General features: G+C 53.9%; 2 protein-coding genes across 6 annotated transcripts in view; one reads left to right on the forward strand and one right to left on the reverse strand.

The window, feature by feature from the left end:
- Positions 1-2,258: 2,258 nt before the first annotated feature.
- Positions 2,259-21,593, reverse strand: part of UXS1 (UDP-glucuronate decarboxylase 1) — a 76,168-nt gene continuing 56,833 nt past the window's right edge. For all 5 annotated transcript variants that reach the window (XM_032652645.1, XM_032652644.1, XM_032652647.1 and 2 more), the window contains 7 exons: positions 19,354-19,475; positions 12,921-13,040; positions 12,466-12,509; positions 8,990-9,050; positions 6,998-7,055; positions 3,919-4,022; positions 2,259-3,093 (listed from right to left, as the gene is read on the reverse strand). In XM_032652645.1, coding sequence (XP_032508536.1) covers positions 2,962-3,093; positions 3,919-4,022; positions 6,998-7,055; positions 8,990-9,050; positions 12,466-12,509; positions 12,921-13,040; positions 19,354-19,475 — 641 coding nt within the window. In that variant the 3' untranslated portion in view covers positions 2,259-2,961. The remainder of the gene's footprint in view (positions 3,094-3,918; positions 4,023-6,997; positions 7,056-8,989; positions 9,051-12,465; positions 12,510-12,920; positions 13,041-19,353; positions 19,476-21,593) is intronic.
- Positions 4,051-6,980, forward strand: LOC116764239 (basic salivary proline-rich protein 2-like). Its single transcript, XM_032652643.1, has 2 exons — positions 4,051-5,316; positions 5,393-6,980. Exons 1-2 carry the CDS (start codon positions 4,121-4,123, stop codon positions 5,556-5,558), a joined length of 1,362 nt encoding a protein of 453 aa, XP_032508534.1. The 5' UTR covers positions 4,051-4,120; the 3' UTR covers positions 5,559-6,980.

Raw genomic sequence — 21,593 nt, forward strand, 5'->3', positions numbered from 1 at the left:
AAATGTGCCATTTTACTTTTTGTTTTCTGCTTGTTACTTTTTGTTTTCTGCTTGTCTTTTGTTTCTATTTTTTCCTCCCTTCACGTAGTTTAAATTTAAAAGATAATTTTTTTAAGAGTTCTATTTGGGCATTTGTACAGATTTTTAGTGGATGCTCCAGGTATTACAGTATGCATACACATAACTTCTCAAAATCTACTGGTGTCAAGTTTTACCAGTTTGGAAACATTACTTTCTTTTACCTCCCATATCTATAATATAGTTATCTTATTTCATTTATATACATTGAAAACCATAAAACTTATGTAATTTTTGCTTCAACCATCAAATGTAATTTAGAAAACTTTGAGAGGAGAAAGAAAACCCATTATATTTACACATATTTTTGCTCTTGTTCTTTTTTTCCTTTCCGATGTCCCAAGTTTCCATATTTTAGTGTTTCCTTTTTGTTTAGAGAATTTTACTTTAGTCATACTTCTAAGGTAGGTCTGCTGGTGAAAACGTTTCAGTTTTACTTCATGAGAATGTCTTGATTTCCCCTCCTTTATTTTATTTTTTTGCGGTACGTGGGCCTCACTGTTGTGGCCTCTCCCATTGCAGAGCACAGGCTCCGGACGCGCAGGCTCAGCGGCCGTGGCTCACGGGCCCAGCCGCTCTGCCGCTTGTGGGATCTTCCCGGACCGGGGCACGAACCCGTGTCCCCTGCATCGGCAGGCGGACTCTCAACCACTGTGCCACCAGGGAAGCCCTCCCCTCCATTTCTGAAGGGTATTTTCATGGGATATAGAATTCTGGATTGACAGCCCATGAAAAATGTGCCACGTACTTCTGGGGCCCTGGTTTCTGAGGAACTTGCTGCCATTCTGATTGTTTTGAACCTGGAGGTAATGTGTCATTTCCCTCTGGCTACTTTCGAGATTCTTTGCTTATGGCTTTAGTTTTGACTATGACGACTTGGTGTGTATTTCTTTGGTTTTATCTCATTTGGGGTTCACTCAGCATTTTGAATCGGAACCTTTATGCTGCTTTGCCAAATTCAGGAAACTGTCAGCCCTTTTCCTAGGAATATTTTTTTCAGCCTCCCCCCTCTCTTCCTTGTTCCATGAGTATATTTTATGAAAACTGTGGGGAAGAAAGTCAAAGGAATGAATTTCAGAGGAACTCTAGATATTCCTATATTCTAGATATAGCAAGTAACGAGGTAAGAGAATTCTGGAGCCTGGGGCTTTGGGACTCTCCCTACCCACACTGCACAGCTGAGCTCCACCAAACTCCCTCCATGCCTATGCTCTTTCCTCAGGCTGTCACCGTTAGTGGTTCCCAAACAAGTTTCCATTCACCCCCTCTCAGTAAATGGTGTCACTCAGTTCAGGCCCAAATAACGACAACTAAATATAAGAAGGCAGCCTGAGTCCTCTCCTTCTCACACCATGCCCACTCTAGCATTGACCTTCAGTTCCAGAATCTTTTGGGGACCTTAGCACAACAAATAAAACCACAGCTTCCTTGGTCTGACCCCAGACAAGCAAGCCTAGTTTACCCTGGTTAGTATGGAAACGAGCACAGTGCCCCTGCTTGATGCTTTTATCCCCTTGGTGTCCTTGCAGCATTTGTCACTACCCCATGAGCCAACTGACTCAAAAATGTGTAGCTTTAACTTCCTATGTGTTCCTCCATTTGTTATAAAAGGAATTTAAAAACCCTACCAGTGGGCTTCCCTGGTGGCACAGTGCTTGAGAGTCCGCCTGCAGATGCAGGGGACACGGGCTCGTGCCCCGGTCTGGGAGGATCCCACATGCCGCGGAGCGGCTGGGCCCATGAGCCATGGTCGCTGAGCCTGCATGTCTGGAGCCTGTGCTCCACAACGGGAGAGGCCACAACAGTGAGAGGCCCACGTACCGCAAAAAAAAAAAAAACCCTACCACTAAGCCCTACCACTAAACCTTGAAAGAATTCTTAGTGAAAATGAAAGCTCTCAGTTCCTACTCCACAGGTCACTAATGACACTTCCTTTTCTCCATCTGCTCCGTGCTTCCAGGGAAGGACACACAATGATTCTAACCCTGGGTGAGACCTGAAAATCTCTCCACACTGCAGTGAACACCGTTTGCACAGATTCAGCCCCAGCAGCACAGACGTGTTTCCACTATCCACTCATCAAGTTACATTTATACCAACCTGGATAGTTACAGAAATTTCTTTCAAATTAAATTCTCTTAGCCCTCCGCTGATGCAGCATGCAAAGCAGAAAGCCAACCTTTAAAACTGAGAGTTTCAATATTTTATTAAAATAGCATATTTAACCACTGTTAACCAAGAATGTGTTAACTTCCCACCCCCACCACGTGCAGCCCAACACAGCAGTGATTGATTTCAAAGATCCTGCACTGTGATAACAGACATTTCAAAGTCAAGTCTGCACCTAAAGAGTAGACCTTGGAAAAACTCTGAATTAGAAGAAACATAAGCCCTCAAACAGAATTTTTTTATCTGCCCGAGAATTAATGCATTAATGCGGGACGCCACCCACCTACCTGACAATACTGCTGGTCTGCTTTTTTCCTCTGTGCATAGTGTAACGTCTCATTTATTAGTACCCACTTTATAAATAAATCGGCATTTAATCACCCCATCTAATGTTCCTTTTCAGCTTCACAAAGAAACCAGTAAATAAAACTGTCGATGACAGTCACGACATAGGCTCTCACGGCAAGGTAAAAAATTTGAAAATACGCAGAGACGCATCAATGCTATTTTACATAAAAAGACAGATTTAAAAAGTGCAAGGCAAAATCTGCAGTTTTTTAGGGAAGTTTTTAGGCACATCCATTTCTTAAAGCAAGCTTCAGAATGAATTCCAGTTTGTTCTTCATGATACCTGTTTAAGTCTTTCTTTAAAAAAAAGAAAAATACATCTCATCAAGTGTGAAACAGGGCATCTCCCGTCCTGAAAGGAGGTTTTCAGCTATGGCGCGTCCGTCCTTTTTTTACTCTTGCGGGCTTTGGTTTGGGGATGTACTGATTATTAGCCTGGTACTCGAGTTCTTTCCGGAAGTAGTGAATTGCCTTGTTTAACCCTTCCTCCAGCGGGACCTATTTAAAGAGAGAGCGAGAATGAGGGGGGCAGCCGGGTCCCCCAAGGCTGTCTGCGCCTGTGCTGTGCACCCTGACAGACTGCACTTGAAGGAGCTGCAGCCCCAGAGACCCACACTTCCTCCTGCAGGTTGGGACTCTGTTCCAGTTTGAATCAGTTACAAAAGGCACCCTTAAACTAATGCCCACATGTGCCTTTCCTCTCAGAAGTCTCCATGGAGGAAGACGCGTGGAAGCATCCGTATCCAATCCACATGCCTGATTCTCTGGGTGACACTTACTCTCTGTACTTTCACCCCCAGGGACCTACAAGGGACCCATGACCTGGGAAGCCTCATAATTTAGAGCTGCCCTGCAGCAAACAGAAACCGAATCAGCTGCCCATGTCCTCTCTGCGGACATGACCTCTAGACTGAGACCTGGAGGAAAGGAATGCACCAGCTGCAGGGGCGGGGGGGACCGTCACCCCGAGCCTGGCAAGGCCACACCAACTAGCCTGATGGACTTCAAGGGCACCAGAAAGGAGGGGAGGCCCACTGTTACCCCCTTCAGCCTTTCACACTCCCACCCTGCTCCACCTGCGTAGGAACTGGGGTGGATGAGCCCTGCACGTCCATGACACCCTGGCTGAGTGAAGAGAGGCAAGGCAGGGCTACCTGGGGCCAAGCCATTCCCTGTTAACAGAGGACAAGGGGGACAGGCTAACAAGCACCATGTGGGTCTGGAGAGAACACTGCTGGGGCCACCCAGATCCCCCAGGCCACCCCACGAGGCAGCACCCCCAGGGAACATAGTGGAGGAGTGGAACCACCCCCCCCCACTTACCACAGGCTCCCACCCCAGCATCAGCTTTGCTTTCTTGATGTCTGGTTTCCTTTTCTGGGGGTCATCCTGGGCTTCAGAGAGAAACTGAATTTCACTCCCGCTGCCTGTGTTGTTGAAAAAAGGTGAGAATCAGGAACCACTGGAATGCGACTCTACACATACGTCGAAGGCAAGGCCCACCAGCGCAGGTACACAGGTGCAGATGGAGGGCTGTGTCCCAAGTCCCTTGCCCCCCCCCCCCCCGCAAATGTACTGCTGCCCCACCAAGGAAGGGATACAGGTGCAGAGGGAGGGCTGTGTCCCAAGTCACCTCCCCACCCCCAGGGAATGTGCTACTGGCCCCCCAGTGCAGGTAGACAGGTGCAGAGGGAGGGCTGTGCCCCAAGTCACCTCCCTCCCCAGGGAATGCACTGCTGCCCCACCAGTGCATGTATACAGGTGCAGATGGAGTGCTGTCTCCCAAGTCACCTGCCCCCCCCCCACCCCCAGGGACGGTGCTGCTGGCTCACCAGCGCAGGTGTACAGGTGCAGGGCTGTGTCCCAAGTCATGTCGCCCTCCCCCCGGGGACAGTTCTCCTGGCCCACCATTGCAGGTACACAGGTGCAGATGGAGGGCTGTGTGCCAAGTCACCTCGGATTCCCCCCTCTCGCCCGCGGGGACGGTGCTGCTGGCCCACCCGCGCAAGTATACAGGTGCAGACAGAGGGCTGTGTCCCAAGTCATCTTGCCCCCCACCCCGGGGACTGCTGGCCCACCAGCACAGGTGCAGATGGAGTGCTGTGTCCCAAGTCACGTTGCCCTCCCCCCGGGGGCAGTGCTGCTGGTTCAACAGCGCAGGGATACAGGTGCAGATGGAGGGCTGTGTCCTAAATCACCTTGCGCCCCCCCCCCCCCCGGGAACGGTGCTGCTGGCCCACCAGTGCAGGTACACAGGTGTAGATGGAGTGCTGTGTCCCAAGTCACGTCGCCCCAGCCCCCCCGGGGAATGTGCTGCTGGCCCACCCTCGCAGGTGCAGCTGGAGGGCTGTGTCCCAAGTCACCTCCCCGCCCCCACCAGGGAATGTGCTGCTGGCCCACCAGCGCAGCTGGAGGGCTGTGTGCCAAGTCACCATGCCCACCCCCCCATGGGGACTGCTGGCCCACCAGTGCAGGTACACAGGTGCAGGTGGAGGGCCGTGTCCCAAATCACTTTGCCCCCCCACCCCCGCCTGGGGAATGCTGGCCCACCAGCACAGGTACACAGGTGCAGATGGAGGGTTGTGTCCAAAGTCACCTCCCCCTGCCGGGAAATGTGCTGCTGGCCCACCAGGGCAGGTATATACATGTAGATGGAGATCTGTGTCCCAAGTCACCTCGCCCCCCACCCCCAGGGACAGTGCTGTGGGCCCACCAGCACAGGTACACAGGTGCAGATGGAGGGCCGTGTCCCAAGTCACCTTGCCCCCACCCAGGGACAGCTAGCCCACCAGCGGAGGTACACAGGTGCAGATGGAGGGCCGTGTCCCAAGTCACCTCCCCCCCCCCCAGGGAATGTGCTGCTGGCCCACCAGCGCAGGTACACAGGTGCAGATGGAGTGCTGTGGCCCAAGTCACCTCCCCCCCGCCCCCGGGGAATGTGCTGCCGGCCACACAGCACTTGACAAGGGCAGGACACCAGCCTGCGCCACCGAAGGGGAAGGAGAGGGCAGCCCAATGCCCACCACCCCCTCAGCAGCCCAGCCGCGTGCCCACTGCCACCACGGGGGCTGTGATCCTGATGCCCCGACAAGCCCCCCTCAGGTGTTCACGTCCTGCAGGAGCCCCTCACCTGCAGCCAGGCTCCCTTCAGCCCGTCTAACAGGCAGAGTGCCAGGGAGTGACCGTCAGCCAGCCCAGGCTGACACCTTACGAGGCCCTGCCACCTACGCCCTGCCACAGCCACCCTGAGCCAACAAAGGATGTCCAGCCACCCTGCTGGACAGACCTCAAGCAGAAGGACAGAAGCCCGGCTGCTCCAGCTTCCTAGGACCAACAGATCGAAGCCAGCCCCGTAACCACTGGCCAGGCCTGCAGAAGGAGCCCCCAGCCCTGGTCACAGAATCTGGAGCGAATAAAACAGCTGCCGCCTGAAGCCAGTGCTCTGGGGCGATGTGTTACACAGCCGTCCACCCAGGCTCCAGACAAACTTCCCAACCTCAACGTGAGCACGAGCCCCTGAGGAGTCGCCAAACGCAGATTCTGACCCCGGAGACACGGGCAGGGTGTGACTCTGCATTTCTAACAAGTGCCTGCTGGGGACGAAGATGCTGTGGTTTTCATCTCAGGAGGACCATCCCCTGTCCTGTCTGACTGTCCGGGCTGGACAGTGCCAGGAAGGACAACTGCAGAGAATCCAGCCTGCTAAGCGCAGGGTCTAGACAGGCCCACATCACGCTCGCCTGGCCTAGCCAACCCCACTCCAATCTGGTTGTGTCTGGACACTGATTTCTTAATCAAACCTGGGAAGCAGACACCCCCCAACCCGAGCCCCAGGAACCTGACCCTGTGACCAAGGGCACAGCCCGTAGACACCGGCAGCCCACGGCTGGCTGAAAACACACGGACTTCTCATGGCTTAAGAGCACACCCTCTCGGGGGCCACGCCCAGTGTCCACACTGCCTGCAACACCCCACGGCCAGGTTGGCCAGAATTGCACATGGAACCTAAAACTCGCTACCGGATTCCACCAGAATCACACAAGCCCCAGTGTCGCTCTCCCGCTCCCTGAAATCCTGTGCTCGGCCCAGCTGGCATCCGGAACCAGACAGTGGTCACCTGGGTAGAACTGCCGACCCCAATCACGTCTCGAGCACAGAGGTCAGACGTACCATTTCTGCTCCACAGACCTTGTCACAAGGGTGAACAAAGCTGGGCCCCTCCCCGCACCCCTTCATCTTTCCATCACTTAGAATCACAAAACGGTGAGGCCCTCCTGATCAGGTTCTGCTTTTCATCCATTTCGATTAGCGTGTCTTAATTACCCACCGTCCAGGCGAGGCGTTATTAACCGACAGGGTAAGCGCAGCCGGTCACACGCAGGAAGGCCTCTGTCCTACTTACCAACGAGGTTTTTAATTAGCTGAGCGAATTCCAGGATCGTATGTTCTTCCGGGTTCCCCTAAGGAAGAAAGGTCTCTGGTTAGAGGTGTAAACGCAACGGCGACTCCACGCCCTCCCGCACCACACGTGCGCCGTCCCCGACGCCGGGGGGCGGGGGCAGGGGCAGCAGACGCCCGCCTGTGTAGCGGTGCATCAGGGCGCTGCGTCCCCTGGCCCAGGCACGGGACGGTTTCCAGACGCAAAGGTACTGTAGGCTCGGTGTCGCTCTACAGGAAAGCCTGGTTCTGTGAGCTCAGCTCTCCCAGGACACTCTTGCTCGCCCCCTCGGTGATGAAGACGCGTGAGCCTGGACAGGAGTCCCAAGAGACATGAAACGCGCTCGCAGGGGGGCCCTGGGCAGCCGATGCGAGAGACAGGATGTGGCTCTATGGCGGGCTTACTTTGGGGGGCCTCTGAACGCCCCTCCTCCTCTTCCTGCCATGGTACCTTCCAGCAGCCACGGCCCCTCCCCTCCCCAACACTCTTCATCCCCAATCTCCTGGTTTTGTCTGAGACCAAAGGTAAAAGAGGCAGGAAGGGACCCTAGGCCTAATTATGAGCACGCCGGGGCTACCGGCAGACACACCCCTGAAACAAGACAGGTTTCTACAGGAGTCGGACACTCCAGCACGGCCCTGTGCAAAGAGGTGAGAACGGCGCGGCACTAAAGTGGGGAGTGGCTGCTTGGGGCGACCACTGACTAAGACGCACACTTGGGTAAGGGCGGTGAAGGCTCAAGATGAAGTGAGGATTCACGAGACACGGCTTATGCTGTTTAACCACCTGTTCCTTTGAAAATGCATGAAAACAGTGCTGGCTGGGTGCTTGCGGCCGCCGGTACCCATAAATTGGTCAAAGGTCCCACAGGGAGTGACCTCTCCAGGGCCCGTCCTTTGCTGTTGGTAGGAACTCCCGCCCAACCCAGAGCGTGCTTCAGACTGCTGGTCATCAAGAAAAGTACAAGGAACACTTTGCAAGTGAAGTGCTTTCAAGAAATTAGCAGGCACACCCACACTTGTGAGCTTAGCCCCTCCTAGAGAGGGGAGGTGGCCGAGGAGACCGAGGTGGTGAGAGGGGAGGGGCTCCCCCAATGAGCGGGGCGGGGGCTCGGGTCAGCTGCCATCGGCAGAAGTGGGCCGTCTAGAATGACGGGCAGTCTACACTGGACACCTCGCATTTTAAACGGGGTGGAATGAAACCATTCAGGAGACAGTGACCGAAAGAGTCCGAGGGCTCTAGCCCAACGCGATCCCTGGAAGAGCTGGAGAGGAGACTGGGGAAGTCTTGGGGAAGCTGTCACATCACAGGGGCATAGACCAGCTCTGGGCGGGGAGGGGGGGCGGTGCCCACGGAGAAGGCAGGACAGTGGGTGGGCACACACAGGATGAGGTTTTACCTCTAAACAGAAGGAAAAACGTTCTGCCAGGGAGACCCGGCCAAAGACAGGACAAACTGCAGAGAAACACATCCTCCAGCACCAAGAGTGAGCGAGGCCGGATCAGAGATCAGGCCAGGCCAGTGCCTGCTCCCTCCCGGGAGCGTCTGCGCTGCAGGCAGTGAGGGAGGAAGCGGCACGAAGTGGGTCTGGGCGCTCGCAGATGTGACAGTGAGGGAAACTGTCTTAGCCACTCCATCTTCTACAGCCCCGGAAAGCAAGCCTTATCGAGCCCAACTGCACATTCAGTGATGGACAAAGGACACACAGAATGTCACCTACAACCACTGAAGGCTTCACGAATTTCTAGACCTGGCCCTTCCGGTGGATGGAGCGGGGTTAGTTTATCACGTGGGTCCCAGATCTTCTTTGTGGACTCCTGTTTTGTTCTATTCCGTGGATCTTCCTCTAGTACTGGGCAAGCAACAGACAGGCACGTTCCCTAAGTGTGCTGCCGGCCAATGAGCCAAGCAGGAAGCCGCCTGCTGGGGAGGGAGAGGGCAGAGGGAGGGACTCACCAGGTTGACGGGGCTGCTGACGTTGCTGTTCATGAGAGCCACGAGGCCATTCACCAGGTCGCTGGAAGAGAGGGGAGGCTGCTCAGGTGCCCGCCGAGGCCCGCAGGTGCCGAGCGTCGGACACAAGCCGGCCACCTCCCGGAGGGAAACCAAAACCCCCATGGGAGACTGGACGTCAAAACAAAACCCGGCACCTAAGAGGGCGCCGAGGACGCTCCAGTGTTTGCAGATGGGATGATGTGGCGTCTGGGATCTGCCTTCTGTGGGAGGGTGTAAGGCAGATGGCTGAGCAGGAGATAGGGCTGAGTTCCCTACTTTGTATATTTCTGAAATCCTTCGGCAATTAAAAAATGAAAATAAAGTAGGCACACACCCCCAAAAAGATGGCGTTTATGCAAGTTTCTGAGGAAAGTCCATGTTTAACGGGAACCCAGGTAGTCGGCCCATATGGAAAAGCAGATGGTTTTTTTAAAAATAAGGTCTCCTGCAACGGAAGAACTCCAGTCTGTAAGTCTCCTACTGGCAAATCACAGAGAAAGCCAGACAGCCCTGAGTGTTGAAACCAGCTCCCTGGACCTCCGGCCCCTCACCTCCCCCCAGGAACCCCCGCACCCGGATGGGACGGGCGGGGGCGTCTGGGTGTTGCAGACGGATGGTGAGCGAGTGGGCCGTGAGGGTGACGCTCAAGAGGCAAATTTTCCGCTTACCAAGGTTTGGTTCTTATTTTCAGAAGCGTTAAAGGGTGGTTCTGTCAAAAAAAAAAGTGACTTCATAAAAATGACACCTGGCTGCTACGCGAGCGTTCTACTAAAAGTCATCAGTCACTTTCATGAGGCTGTGAGGGTTCTTTCTGCTCCAGGGATGCAAATGCGGCCGCCTGGAACCCTCTCCCCTCCTCCACCGTAACCAGCAAGGAGCAGGTTACTGTGCTAAACTTCCAAAAGAAAACCTCAGGTTTTGCTTTCCTTTTCACTGAGAAACAATCTGGGGGTGGGGGGGAGGGTGTTATTTAGCAAACAAATCGTTTTCTGGGTTTCTGCTTACAACCAATGGGCATTTTATAGGAACACGCCTGAAGTCCGCTCTGCTCTCACGGATCAAGCACAGATGCAAGGAACCGCTCACTTGAGATGATTCCTCGCTTCTAGAAACTGGCAAAAATCCCTTCATCACTATGGCCGTTAACGACCACATCCCAACACGTCCTCTGACAGCACACATCTCTGCATATTTGGAAAAGACGTTAAAATGTGCCATTCAGTAGCATCCACAAGCATTTTTAATGGGGGGGGTCCATATTAAGCTGGGAGGTGACGGACACTTACGTAATCATCCTGGGGGGAGGGGCATGCATCTTTTATGCAAAAAAACTGGCAACTTTTAAGGCCAAAAGTGCACAGATCACATCCATTTAACCTGAAACCCTTTAAAAGTGTCATTTTGACAAAGTGACTTTTTAAGACAACACAGCATGCCTCCATGATGGGGTGAGGACGTAACCTGGCCACGAGAGCACCAAGCACGGTTATGCCAGGGTGTCAGCGCACACGCCACCCAGAGACCGCAACGGTCACCAAGAATCGGTGCAACGCTACCGCAGGGCAACCGTGGATTTTGGAAATGGGTAATTTAGTTCAGTAAGTACAGATCCAAACATCGTGCATTTTTACCTGTGAAGTAAAAGAGCCTCAGTTTCTACAGAATAGCTTGTTTAAAACAGCCCAGCGTTTGGTAAGTTAACTCTCTGGGCCAAGCCTTGGACAATGGAGAGCGAAAGCCGGGAAAGCGCCTTCCCCAAGTCTGGTGAAGTCGGGGAGCCTCAGCACATCAGAGCCCACTAACTCGAGACGTGAGACCAGCAGACGGCGCGGCCTCACGAAGAGAGGGTTTGCCCGCAGGGCCCCCAACACCACTTCTAGTGACACCACTGAGGTCCCTTCCAGGGTGCACCCTGGCATCTGGGTTGGTGACGGGGCGTGTGGACCGTGCAGGCCGGCCAGCGAGGCATGTCCTGTCGGGGATGGAATGCAGCCCGTGCATCGCTCGATGCTGAAAGGATTTTAATCACCAGCAAAAAACAAGCACCTGAGAGGCTACTTTAAATGAATTTTGTATCTGATGCCTTTGAAATAGTAAGAACGGGTTGTAACTGATGCCCCTTTCACCGCACAGTCTCTGGAATACTCCACGAGGTGGTACGGCTGGAGGAGTCTGGGGGCCTTGATGAGGCCGTTGGAGGAGATTCAATGTGACTAAGACGTCAAGACCCCCCCCACACCTCGAGAAAGTGCGCACACGGGGGCCGGGTGAGGGCAGGCGGGGTGGACACGTGTCACGATGAGAAGATGGTACCCGAGCGCAGGATCGCGCAGGATCCCAGGAGCGCAGGCCCCAAACAGACCCGGGCCGCAATCGCTTCCTTGCAGCACACGGCTCCCGAACGAAGTGCTCTGACATGAGAACAGGCCGGCTAGCTCCTGGCTGAATCCCTTCTTAGACTATTTGGGCAACAAAGTGGGCCAGTGACGTGATGGTCCCAGGCTTTTGCCCTGCTAGACAAGATACTAACCGATGGGGAGAGAAAAACCACTGTTCATTATAAGACACTTACTCAGCTTTCTTTTGGACTAAATGTGAAAATCCACACACACTTGCAGGAAAAAAAAAATCTACAGTGGTTGTGTTTTTTTTTCTTTTCTTTTAAACCAGGCAAAAATTGGTGTGGTTGCTCGGGCCGAGGTGGGGTGGGAGCCCCCCCAAGACCTGCCACCACTTCGCCCGACAGCATCCCTGGGGTGGCCGCAGGCCCCAGGGACAGCATTTTCTGATGGACAGGCACTCCAGGGTATTTGTACTGAAAAGTGCAAATATACGGTCCCAAAACATACAACTAGATTTTCCAATGATTTAGGACACCACAAACCTATGCAGAATTCACCACTGTGCCACGTGGGACATATTTTGGTAGATGTAACTGCTCATATAATAACTCTTGCCACCAACTGAACTGGCCGACGACAAACTAGACTGAGGAGGGCTACCAAGAAATCAGTAAATGTGACCGTTCAACAAAGTTCTTAAAATATTTTTATCTACATTTAGTTTGGGCACAGAATTTGTCAGCATTAGGCCACTTGACCTTCTTAATGATGACACCCTTGTCCACCCCAGAAGGCACATCTAAAGGGTCTGATTTCGGCATCTGCAGGTGTGCTGCAAGCCTGAGGCTGTCACCTCACTGGCCTGAACTGGAGGCCCTGGGTCACCTCGGGGCCGGCAGGTTGGCCGACAAGACACTAGGTGGCAGCAGGAGACCAGCACATCCGACCTCTATTGGCAGAGAACCGGGATGGGGGGGCACCCACGGGATTAGCAGAACTAACCGTCAACCCAGCTGCTTCACCGGAATGAAAACAGCAAAACGAACAAGTGACGCAGATGGGACTGGATGGCCCTCACCCGCCTGGGGGTCTTACCTGACGTACTGGAAGGCCCTTGTCTGCGACCCGGATCCGTACACCTGGGGGGGAGACCACACGGAGGGTCCCGGAACCGCGGACGTGCGCACGGGAGCCTTCAACCACCAGGGGCGTAGCCTGACCTCAGCCCTGACAACCCCAGGGTCCGGCTGCGCCAGGCCCTCCACCAGGCCCGGGGCCTCACCCAGGGGCACCCTGAGATGCCCTGTGGACAGAGACGCCCCTGGGCACAGTCATGGGCCAAGAGCACAGCGGGAGAGGCCTCTGCAGGCAAGCCCTGAGCCCGAGGCACCAGGGTGTCTGCAGCTTCCCGTCCAGGGTCACAGCTCCCATGTGTTCCCTCCACGCACCGCCCCCTCCCTCCCTCCCTCCCTCCCTCCCTCCCTCCCAGGGAAGCAGGGACTTCTGACTTCAGGGCAGCCCCCCGCATCACACGCCCGCCCGCCACCCACCGTGAGCGGCTCCCCCTGCAGCGCCTGCAGGATGAAGTTGCTGACCACCCGGCCGTCATTCATGTGCATTCGGGGTCCGAAAGTGTTGAAGATCCTGGCCACGCGCACCTCCACGCCTTCCTGCAACACAGAAGAGGGTGAGCCCGGCGCCCCACAGGTACCTCTGCTCTTCCTTCCAGACACAGGTGCTTTTCCGTCCTGATGAGATGCTCTGTTCTGTGTAATCAAATCTGGAGGCTACAAGTTACACCAAACTCACATGAGCCCCGATTCCCACCACCTTGAGGCCCACGGCATGAAACGTGCTGCAGAAGCCTGAGAGACAGTTAAAGCAGTGCAAGGGGTTAACGATGGGTGTACATTTTTCCCCCAGTAAATGAATATCTACTTTCTTAACTAGGACTGTGCTGTGCGTCTTTCACATAGTATTTTGTATAAATTTGCCACTCCATAGAGATTTAAATGTTAGTGAATGTTTAATAGCTGATTTGAAGAAAAACAAGAGAGCACTTTGTCCTGGCAAAGGAGGGGCAGGTGAGGGTTCCGAAAGGGCTACATTGTGCCTACTACATTCCCCAATCTGTTCTGCTGGAAAACTCATCCGTTCAGTGAAAAACCAAAGACAATCTGGCACCTGATACAGGCTATATATAGCTAAACAGCCTGGGAAGATGCCAACGTACATTGTTTACAAAAACGGGTGCTCCAGACCTTCCCAGACTTTCTCTCTTGTACTTTTAATGTTTCTATTTTTATTACAATAAACATCTCTTACTTTTGTAATTGGGGAAAGCATATTTTCAAACATGCAGTCAAGGAAAGTGTATTTTTTTTTTTTTTTTTTTTTTTTGCGGTATGCGGGCCTCTCACCAATGCGGCCTCTCCCGCCGCGGAGCACAGGCTCCAGACGCGCAGGCCCAGCGGCCATGGCTCACGGGCCCAGCCGCTCCGCGGCATGTGGGATCTTCCCGGACCGGGGCACGAACCCGTATCCCCTGCATCGGCAGGCGGACTCTCAACCACTGCGCCACCAGGGAAGCCCCAAAGGAAAGTGTATTTTTTTAAACCCCAGAAGCCTTCTGCAAACTATCTTGCTTAATTATCAATTTCACAGACTGCTTTGTCAGTGATAAAAAGTTAAACGTTTCTATCACACTCTGAATCAGCGGACTCTTACAGCAATCCATCACCCATCAGACAACAGACGCGCATTTCCGGGTGTCAGAGGGCTGGTGGGGTGGGCTGTGAGCCCCAGGGCTCAGTGGCCAGGCCGTGCCGGTCTCTCCTCACCGGGAGAGCGGGAGAGGGCGGGGCTCGCGTACAAGTCAGCCTCAGCGCAGGCCCGGTGATGACAGCTTAGCTGCTGCCGGGGTCCTGCTAGTCGGTACAGTTCTTTCCTGACTCTACGTATCAGAGCCGGTACAGGCTGGGAACCTGAGGGACCCGTAGCTGATGGGGCTGATTTAGCACAGAATTTCTCCACCGTAAGTACAGCGAGTGAACGGCCATGGGCTGCGGCATCCCTAGGGTCCCACCAGGCCTCCCAGTGGCTGGAGCTGCCAGCCACCTCCGCCCCCAGCGGCCTCATCTACGTCTCCACGTGTGCCAATGTGCAGTGGCTGGCAGGTGTGGATCCAGCGCACAGTTAGCTTTCAGAAACTGGAGCTGCCACATTTCTGCCAAGCCCCAGCAATACGCCATCAAGCCTTCCCAAGGGCATTCAGACTCCTAGGCCTAAGATGGGAGCTATAATTCCAGGTCCGGGAATAAACCAACCCTGATCTCTACTGAACTGACCAGGGAGCATTTCAGCAACGGGGGGGTGGGGCAGGGACGAGCAGAGATGCTGCTCTCACTAGAAAACAGCTCCCAAGTGTCCGCCTGCATTTACTTGTCAAGATGAGAAAATCCAAAGTGGGTAAAGGTGGCTTTATTCCAAGAGAAGAAAAGCTCAGCACATTCACAGCGGTCAGGCCATGTGCCGGCAGGGTGCTTGGGGGGCTGTGCTTTGCTCCCTCCCCCGCCCCCAGGAACGCTGGGCTCTGCACACATGACCTGCAGCACAGAGGGACCTGGCTGTGTGACCTGTCCACCTGGGTCCGGGGCCTCAGGGGACGGGCGGCTCCTGCCGACTATCAGGTGCGCTGACGCGTGCTTCCCAGGAGCCCCGGCTCTCAAACTCGTTCACAGCCTCTCCGCTGTGCCAGGCCTGCCCTGAGGGAGGTGCCCAGGACACGTTCGCCTGCAGGGAGCAGGACACACAGAGAGCGGGAAGCCCCCAGAGATGGCAGGCCCCCAGGAGAAGGACATGCCATCCCTAAAGTAAGGGGGTCACGCAGCCCCGAAGGCTGAAGCACACGGTTCCCCCGGCCTCTCATAAACATACCTTCGTGGGGTCCGCTCCCCGCCTGGGGATGAGACCGAGGCCATTACAACAGGCAGAGCTCAGCTGAGCAAGATGCCCGAAGGTGCGGGAAGTGTCCGTTCACGCTGGGTGGCGGCAGAGGGAGGCCACACAGGTTTGGGGACAGGGGGATGCCTGCCTGGTAACTGCCCTCAACGGTCCCGCCAGACCCTTAACACTCAGACCGGAGTGGTCACTAGGCCCGGGCCATGCCCAGGCTCAGCGCACGGCCAGCGGGGAGGGGGCACCAGAAACAGGCCTGCACTGGGGGTTCCAGGCCATGGGCTTAATCAGCCCCTTGGGGTGAACCCCGCTCACTGGACATTTGACGTCCTTCAGCCGGTTGCTGAACACTTTGTTAACTGAGGTATAATACACATCCCAGGCACTTAATTTTAAGTATTCTGATGCCAGAAAATAAAACAAAACCACACCCTCAAGGCCCTGGACTAGAGGGTTTCTGAGTTTCCTGTCTTTCTGCTCTGCGGTCTGTGTTTTTAGGAACGGCGGCCTGGTTTGCAGACCCAGCCCCACGGGGGAGGCTCAGACGCAGGCGGGGCCATGAGCTCCGAAGCGCACAAGCGCCGACCGCAGCCTTCTGGACAAGTCTGCACGTTTACGAAACCACCACGTCCAAGGGCACGGACCAGCCCAATGTAACTTCTTCTCTGACAAGTTCAAAGTGTTCCTAAAAGATGCGATGCCCTTTGATCCCGACTGCCAGCTCAATCCACCCCCTGGAAGAAGAGTCCAGGGAGCCCCTCTTTATGTAAGAAACGTGCCCTGCAATGTACCTGCGATAGATTTTCCTGGGAAATCAAATTCTATTTTGAATACATTTTAGGATATTTAATTCACTACAACAAACCCAGAAGAGAATCCTTTAAAATCTTTTATAAAATGTGTCTTCATCCCTGGATTTATCTTGTTTATATTCTCTATCCTTATATATTAGATTTATTCAGAGAAAGATATATCTACATACCATATACGGTCTTTTCAATAAAATGATGATTTATACTTAAGAGGGGACATGCCTTTATGTATTAAAAAAAATTAACTAAAAATATGCCAAAGGCATTCTTTTCAATAAAATGATGATTTATACTTAAGAGGGGACGTGCCTTTATGTATTAAAAAAATTAAATTAACTAAAAATATGCCAAAGGCATTCTATTCCACCTGGTTCATCATTTTACTGGCCATTATTTTTTCATTTGCCTCCAGATAGCAAAAACTAACACCCAAAGTTTTGAAGCAGCAGAGCTGGAATACTGACCATCAGTTGCTTTGCTGTTTGAACTCCAAAGATGATCTGATCTGCCCCAGACCGGGCTGTGCCCACAGGGGCCAGCCCAGCGTGGCAGGAGGGGCTCTGACTCACCCCTGCCGCAGCTAATATAAAATCCCAAGTGAAAGAACTACCCTATTTTTCCCTTCCGTTTATCTCTGAATGGGACCGTGGGTGGTAATGTTTTTTCCTTCTTGCTTATCTGTGTTTTCTTATTTTCTATCCTGGCGAAGCAACCTGCAGTACGAGAGTCCCGACACCCCTCAGCTGTGTGGCGTCTGCCCTGTGGACAGAGAGAGAAGATGCCCACGGCTCCCTCCCCTCAGCACGACTGGACAAACGAGGGACAGCAAGCACAGGTACACTGTGTAGACCCAGCTGCGGTCACAGTCTCAGACCCACAGCTCTCCCTAGAAGGGAGCACAGTACGTGTAACATGAGTAACAAGGCATGCGAGCTTTGAAGCTCACGCTGGGCCTTCTTCAAGGCCACTCAGAACCAGGCGAGACCACAGGGACCTCCACCCAGGCCCAGGCGCCCAGCCCTGCTGTCCCGCATCAGCCCACTGGCCTTGGCAGCCACCAGAACCAGAGAGGATGCCGCCAGCCACAGGGCCAGAGGCACGGTCACTCCTGGACCTAAGGGCCAGCCAGCAGGAGTGGGTGAGGGACTGTGGGGAGAGCAGGACCCACACCTGCCTCCAAGGCCACAGGGGCAGGCCTTCCACGGTGCATTTCCAGATGCCCGGACGGCCCTGCTCACCTGGGCAGACAGGAGTCCTGGGGCAGGTGTGCTGAGCAGAACCCACAGGTTACACAGTGCTGCTGGCCGAGACCCGAGCCTCACAAAAGGTGCTGAGCCTGTATCCGAAAGCAACCCTCGGACCTGACACTGCGACAGGGAGCAGTCAGTGCACTGTCCCCCGTGAGAAGCCCACTGTCACCCTAACCACCAGGTGACTTTTGCACACAGGTGATATCATCTGCTGGGGCCCCTGGTGGGAAGCCCAGGCAGACGGCGCCCGCAACAGAGGCGTTCTGCAGCGGGCGACACCCTCCCGACGGCCACGGCCGGCCGGCCGCACACGGGGCGCCTAGAGGATACATTACGGGGAGCACCATGTATGCGTGCCTCTCCCGAGACCTGTGTGAGCAGAAATGCCAACGCTGACAGTCCCCGGGTACGGAGGGAGCTGTGATCCTGCGCTTACAGATCCCGGGTCAGCACATACGCAGTGGAACCCACACCCTGGGTCCTGGCATCCAGTCAGTGCTCAATAAATGGTGGCCACGCTGTTACTAAACACCATAGTTACCATGAGCTCGTACCTTAAGGTAATACGAATACTTACATTATTAAGTTATACTACTCATCACTTAAACAATGTCCTGCTTGCCCGCCAGCTTTACCTACACAAAAACTCACGAAGAAATACACCCACAGACTGAAAGCAAAACAGCTGAGAACCCTATCGATTTATGTCCCCTCACACACTCGAGCTAGTTTTCTTAGGCACCAACATACACAGAGGCTGTTCTGTGTACCTGGGAGACCATCTTACTCAACTTTTAGGTCAAGATAGTCTGGGCTCCAAAGTGATACAGTTTGTCTTTTCTAAAACTGATTAAAATAAATGGATACTACAAGCCAACTGCCCCAAGTGGCTTAGGAAACTACCAGTTCTGCTCCTGGCCAAGAGATAAGGCAGAGAAACCTAAATACCAATACCTACCCAGCACAGGATTATTCCGTGGGTCGTCAATATTGGTATTTCATTAAAAACATAAAAGTCTCTGCCAGCTGCCCTCCGAAAAACAAACAAGGCGCTCAGCGCCCCCAGCCCAGCCACGAGCTCTCAGCACTGGGTACCCAGGCAGGGTCCCCCATCACACAAAGCCCGTGGCCAGCTGACCTCCGAGCTGGCCGGCAGGAGGAACCCTCGGCCTGAGAAGGCTGCTCCAGGATATGGACGCTTGCTCGTCTCTGAGTCCCAGAGTGGCCACCACGCCGCTGTCCGCAGCCTGTCCTGGAACCACCCCCATCCACGGTTATCCACTTACACGTCACTCCAAGGGCGTCTGTGAGGGTCCCAGAGCTGTCAAGCACAGTGGATGGCCTGGCTGGGCCCCATCTGGACGTCTGATTGGCCCCTGCACAGCCCACAGGCAGGCAGGACGGGGCCCTGTGACCGAGGGGTCACGTCTCCGGAGTAGACAGTGGGGAGCCAGGTGGGAACCCAGACCCCCGCCTCTCGGCTGTAGGCTCTACCTGCCCCAGCGTGGAGGTGAGCAAATCTGTAACTTGGAAAGATCCACAGGCAAGCCCCAGCAGAGCCATGACTAAGGAAGCAGGGAATCAGAGTACGTAAATAACCATCCCTGAAGAGACCTATATTAAAGCCAAAATGAATTATACCCATTGGAAAACAGAAAGAAAGGCAAAAAGAAAAGTAAAAAAAAAAAAAAAAATTCCCTGATTCATAGGCTTTGGGAAAACAGAGGAACTTATTAACTGCTGGTGGGTGATCCCAGTCACTCAAGGGTATTCCAAACCTAAGGCTTCATCCCTGCAAATCATTTTTCAAAAAAGGAGACCCATGGGGAAAGCTGCTGATGGCACCATTAACTGATGACAGTGGGAAACTGGGGAAACGCACACCCCCGGGCAGGGTCAGTCACGGCGCTTTATTCCAGCACAGTCCTGGTCTACACCGCCAGCCCCAGAGCCGGGTTAGATACCTGCTTCATGTAGGCATAGCACATGGTCTCGGCGACGCGCTTGCCTTCATCGTAGCAGGCTCGGGGTCCTATGGGATTCACGTGGCCCCAGTAATCCTCGGTTTGAGGGTGGACTTCAGGGTCTGCGGGGGGGCGGGGGGAAACAATAAGGAAGTGCTTTCAGAGTCTCCCTTGGGAAAGTCCAAGGTGAACATCTCACCTGGAGAGATACCTATCAGAGAAGCACCTTCAGCACCCCTCGGTCCACCTCTAGTCCAGCAGGACACTCTATTCTGACCGCTCGTATCAGTGATGACAGTTTTTACAAGAAAAAAAATTAATTAAAAGAGCAAAGTCTCTCAATTTTAAGTCTCCCCCCTCCCGTAAACTGTTCTTAACTTTTAGATTACTATACAGACTAAATTAAACATCTATGTGAAAAGACATAGGGTCCAATTTCACATTTATAAAATATAGAATTTTATAAAGCATGGGTTTATTGAAAACATTTTAAGAGCCTCTCTCTGGAACAGAATGGCTTTCACCTGTGCTGTCACCAGAACCACCTGACAGCCTCAGTGACACACCTGAGGACCTGGTTGGCCCTGGTCCTCTAAGCACAAGAATGCAATGCAAAGAGCTCTTTCCCCAGCACGCATTGTATACTTCCCAACGCCTGTTTTTTTGGTGTGTAAATCAATCACACTTTAAGATGTACCAGAGGAATGGACTATTTAAAGACACCTAGTCACAAATTATTATTTTTAAAAATATTATCTTGACTTTTTCATTTTTGGCTGCGTTGGGTCTTCGTTGCTGTGCGGGGGCTTTCTCTAGTTGCAGCGAGCGGGGGCTACCCTTCCTTGCGGTGCACGGGCTTCTCATTGCAGGGGCTTCTCTTGTTGCAGAGCACGGGCTCTAGGCACACGGGCTTCAGTAGTTGTGGCACTTGAGCTCAGTAGTTGTGGCTCATGGGCTCTAGAGCGCAGGCTCAGTAGCTGTGGCTCACGAGCTTAGATGCTCTGCAGCGTGTGGGATCTTCCCGGACCAGGGCTGGAACCCCCGTCCCCTGCATTGGCAGGCAGATTCCTAACCACTGCACCACCAGGGAAGTTCCTAGTTACAAATTCTTTTTTTTTTTTTTTTTTTTTTAACACAAGTGCATTTTTGGAATCAATTAATACCTGATTTATCCAGTACAGCAGGAATTTTACACAACTATGCTATGAAATGCATAAATCTTTGCCAAGAAATCTGGAGAAGGTTCACCAGCCCCACGTTACAATTCCTTTCTGCTTATGTCAGAGCTGAAGCTCGTGGGCATGACGGGACGTGAGCCGGGACAGGACAGGACCCAGACCTCTGCAGCTGCCTCTGTGTTTAAAGTTCCCTGAGAAGCAGAACAGCTCAGAGACAAACAGGCCCCAAGAGAAGAAAACCAGCGACGGGACTTCACGTGGATGTGCTGGTGACGCGAGACCTCTTCGGGGATTTCTGCCGAGGGCTGGGCAAGCTGGACTCCCAGAGGGAGACCCTGAACGTGGCAAAGGACCAGAAAGAGAAGGTTGAGCACAGGCACCACCCCTCGACTGGTACTGTCCGGGCGGACAAGCCCGAGGTTCACGACACACAAAACCATCTTGCTACGGCAGAAGCGAGGGTGCAGAGGGACACCTCGTCTGGACCGTGTCTCCTGTTCAGCATCGGGGAGGCCAGCAGACCAGGCACGGAACCCACAGGAGGTGGGTGCCTGCAGACCGGGGCTGGCGGGGCCTCCGTGAGTTACCCCGACGTCACTCACAAGCCCTGAAGACCGTGAGCTGCCGTCAGAGATGCAATGCTGAGTCGGGGGGTGGGGGGTGGGGGGAAGACGTCAGGGGCCTGGATGGGTGTCGCCAGCGCTCTGAGACAGTGACAAGGACGCAGCCCCGACAGCGTCGGCACCAATGCTGTTGGGACGTGTGACACAATGGGCCGCCCAGTGCCACTTGGGGACCCGCTGGGCCTCTGCAGAGGCTGGAAGCAGGGAGCAGGGGGACGGGGAATAAAGGTCCCCCTGTGTGCCCCGCTCCCAGAGCCGAGCGGGAGCAGGTGGGAGGGGGTGGTGGGTGCTCTGCCTTCCCACAGGGGTGGCAAAGAGCAGAACTGCGTCAGTAGAACTGCTGCCTCTATGGCTTTTTTCCAGCTGGTTCCCTTATTATTTTTTTTTTTTTAAAGGCATCTCTTCCCACGTTGCCTTCTCACTTCCTTTCCGCGACAGT

Source organism: Phocoena sinus, chromosome 13 (genome assembly GCF_008692025.1).
Source record: "Phocoena sinus isolate mPhoSin1 chromosome 13, mPhoSin1.pri, whole genome shotgun sequence".
In the NCBI taxonomy this organism is placed as follows: Eukaryota; Metazoa; Chordata; class Mammalia; order Artiodactyla; family Phocoenidae; genus Phocoena; species Phocoena sinus.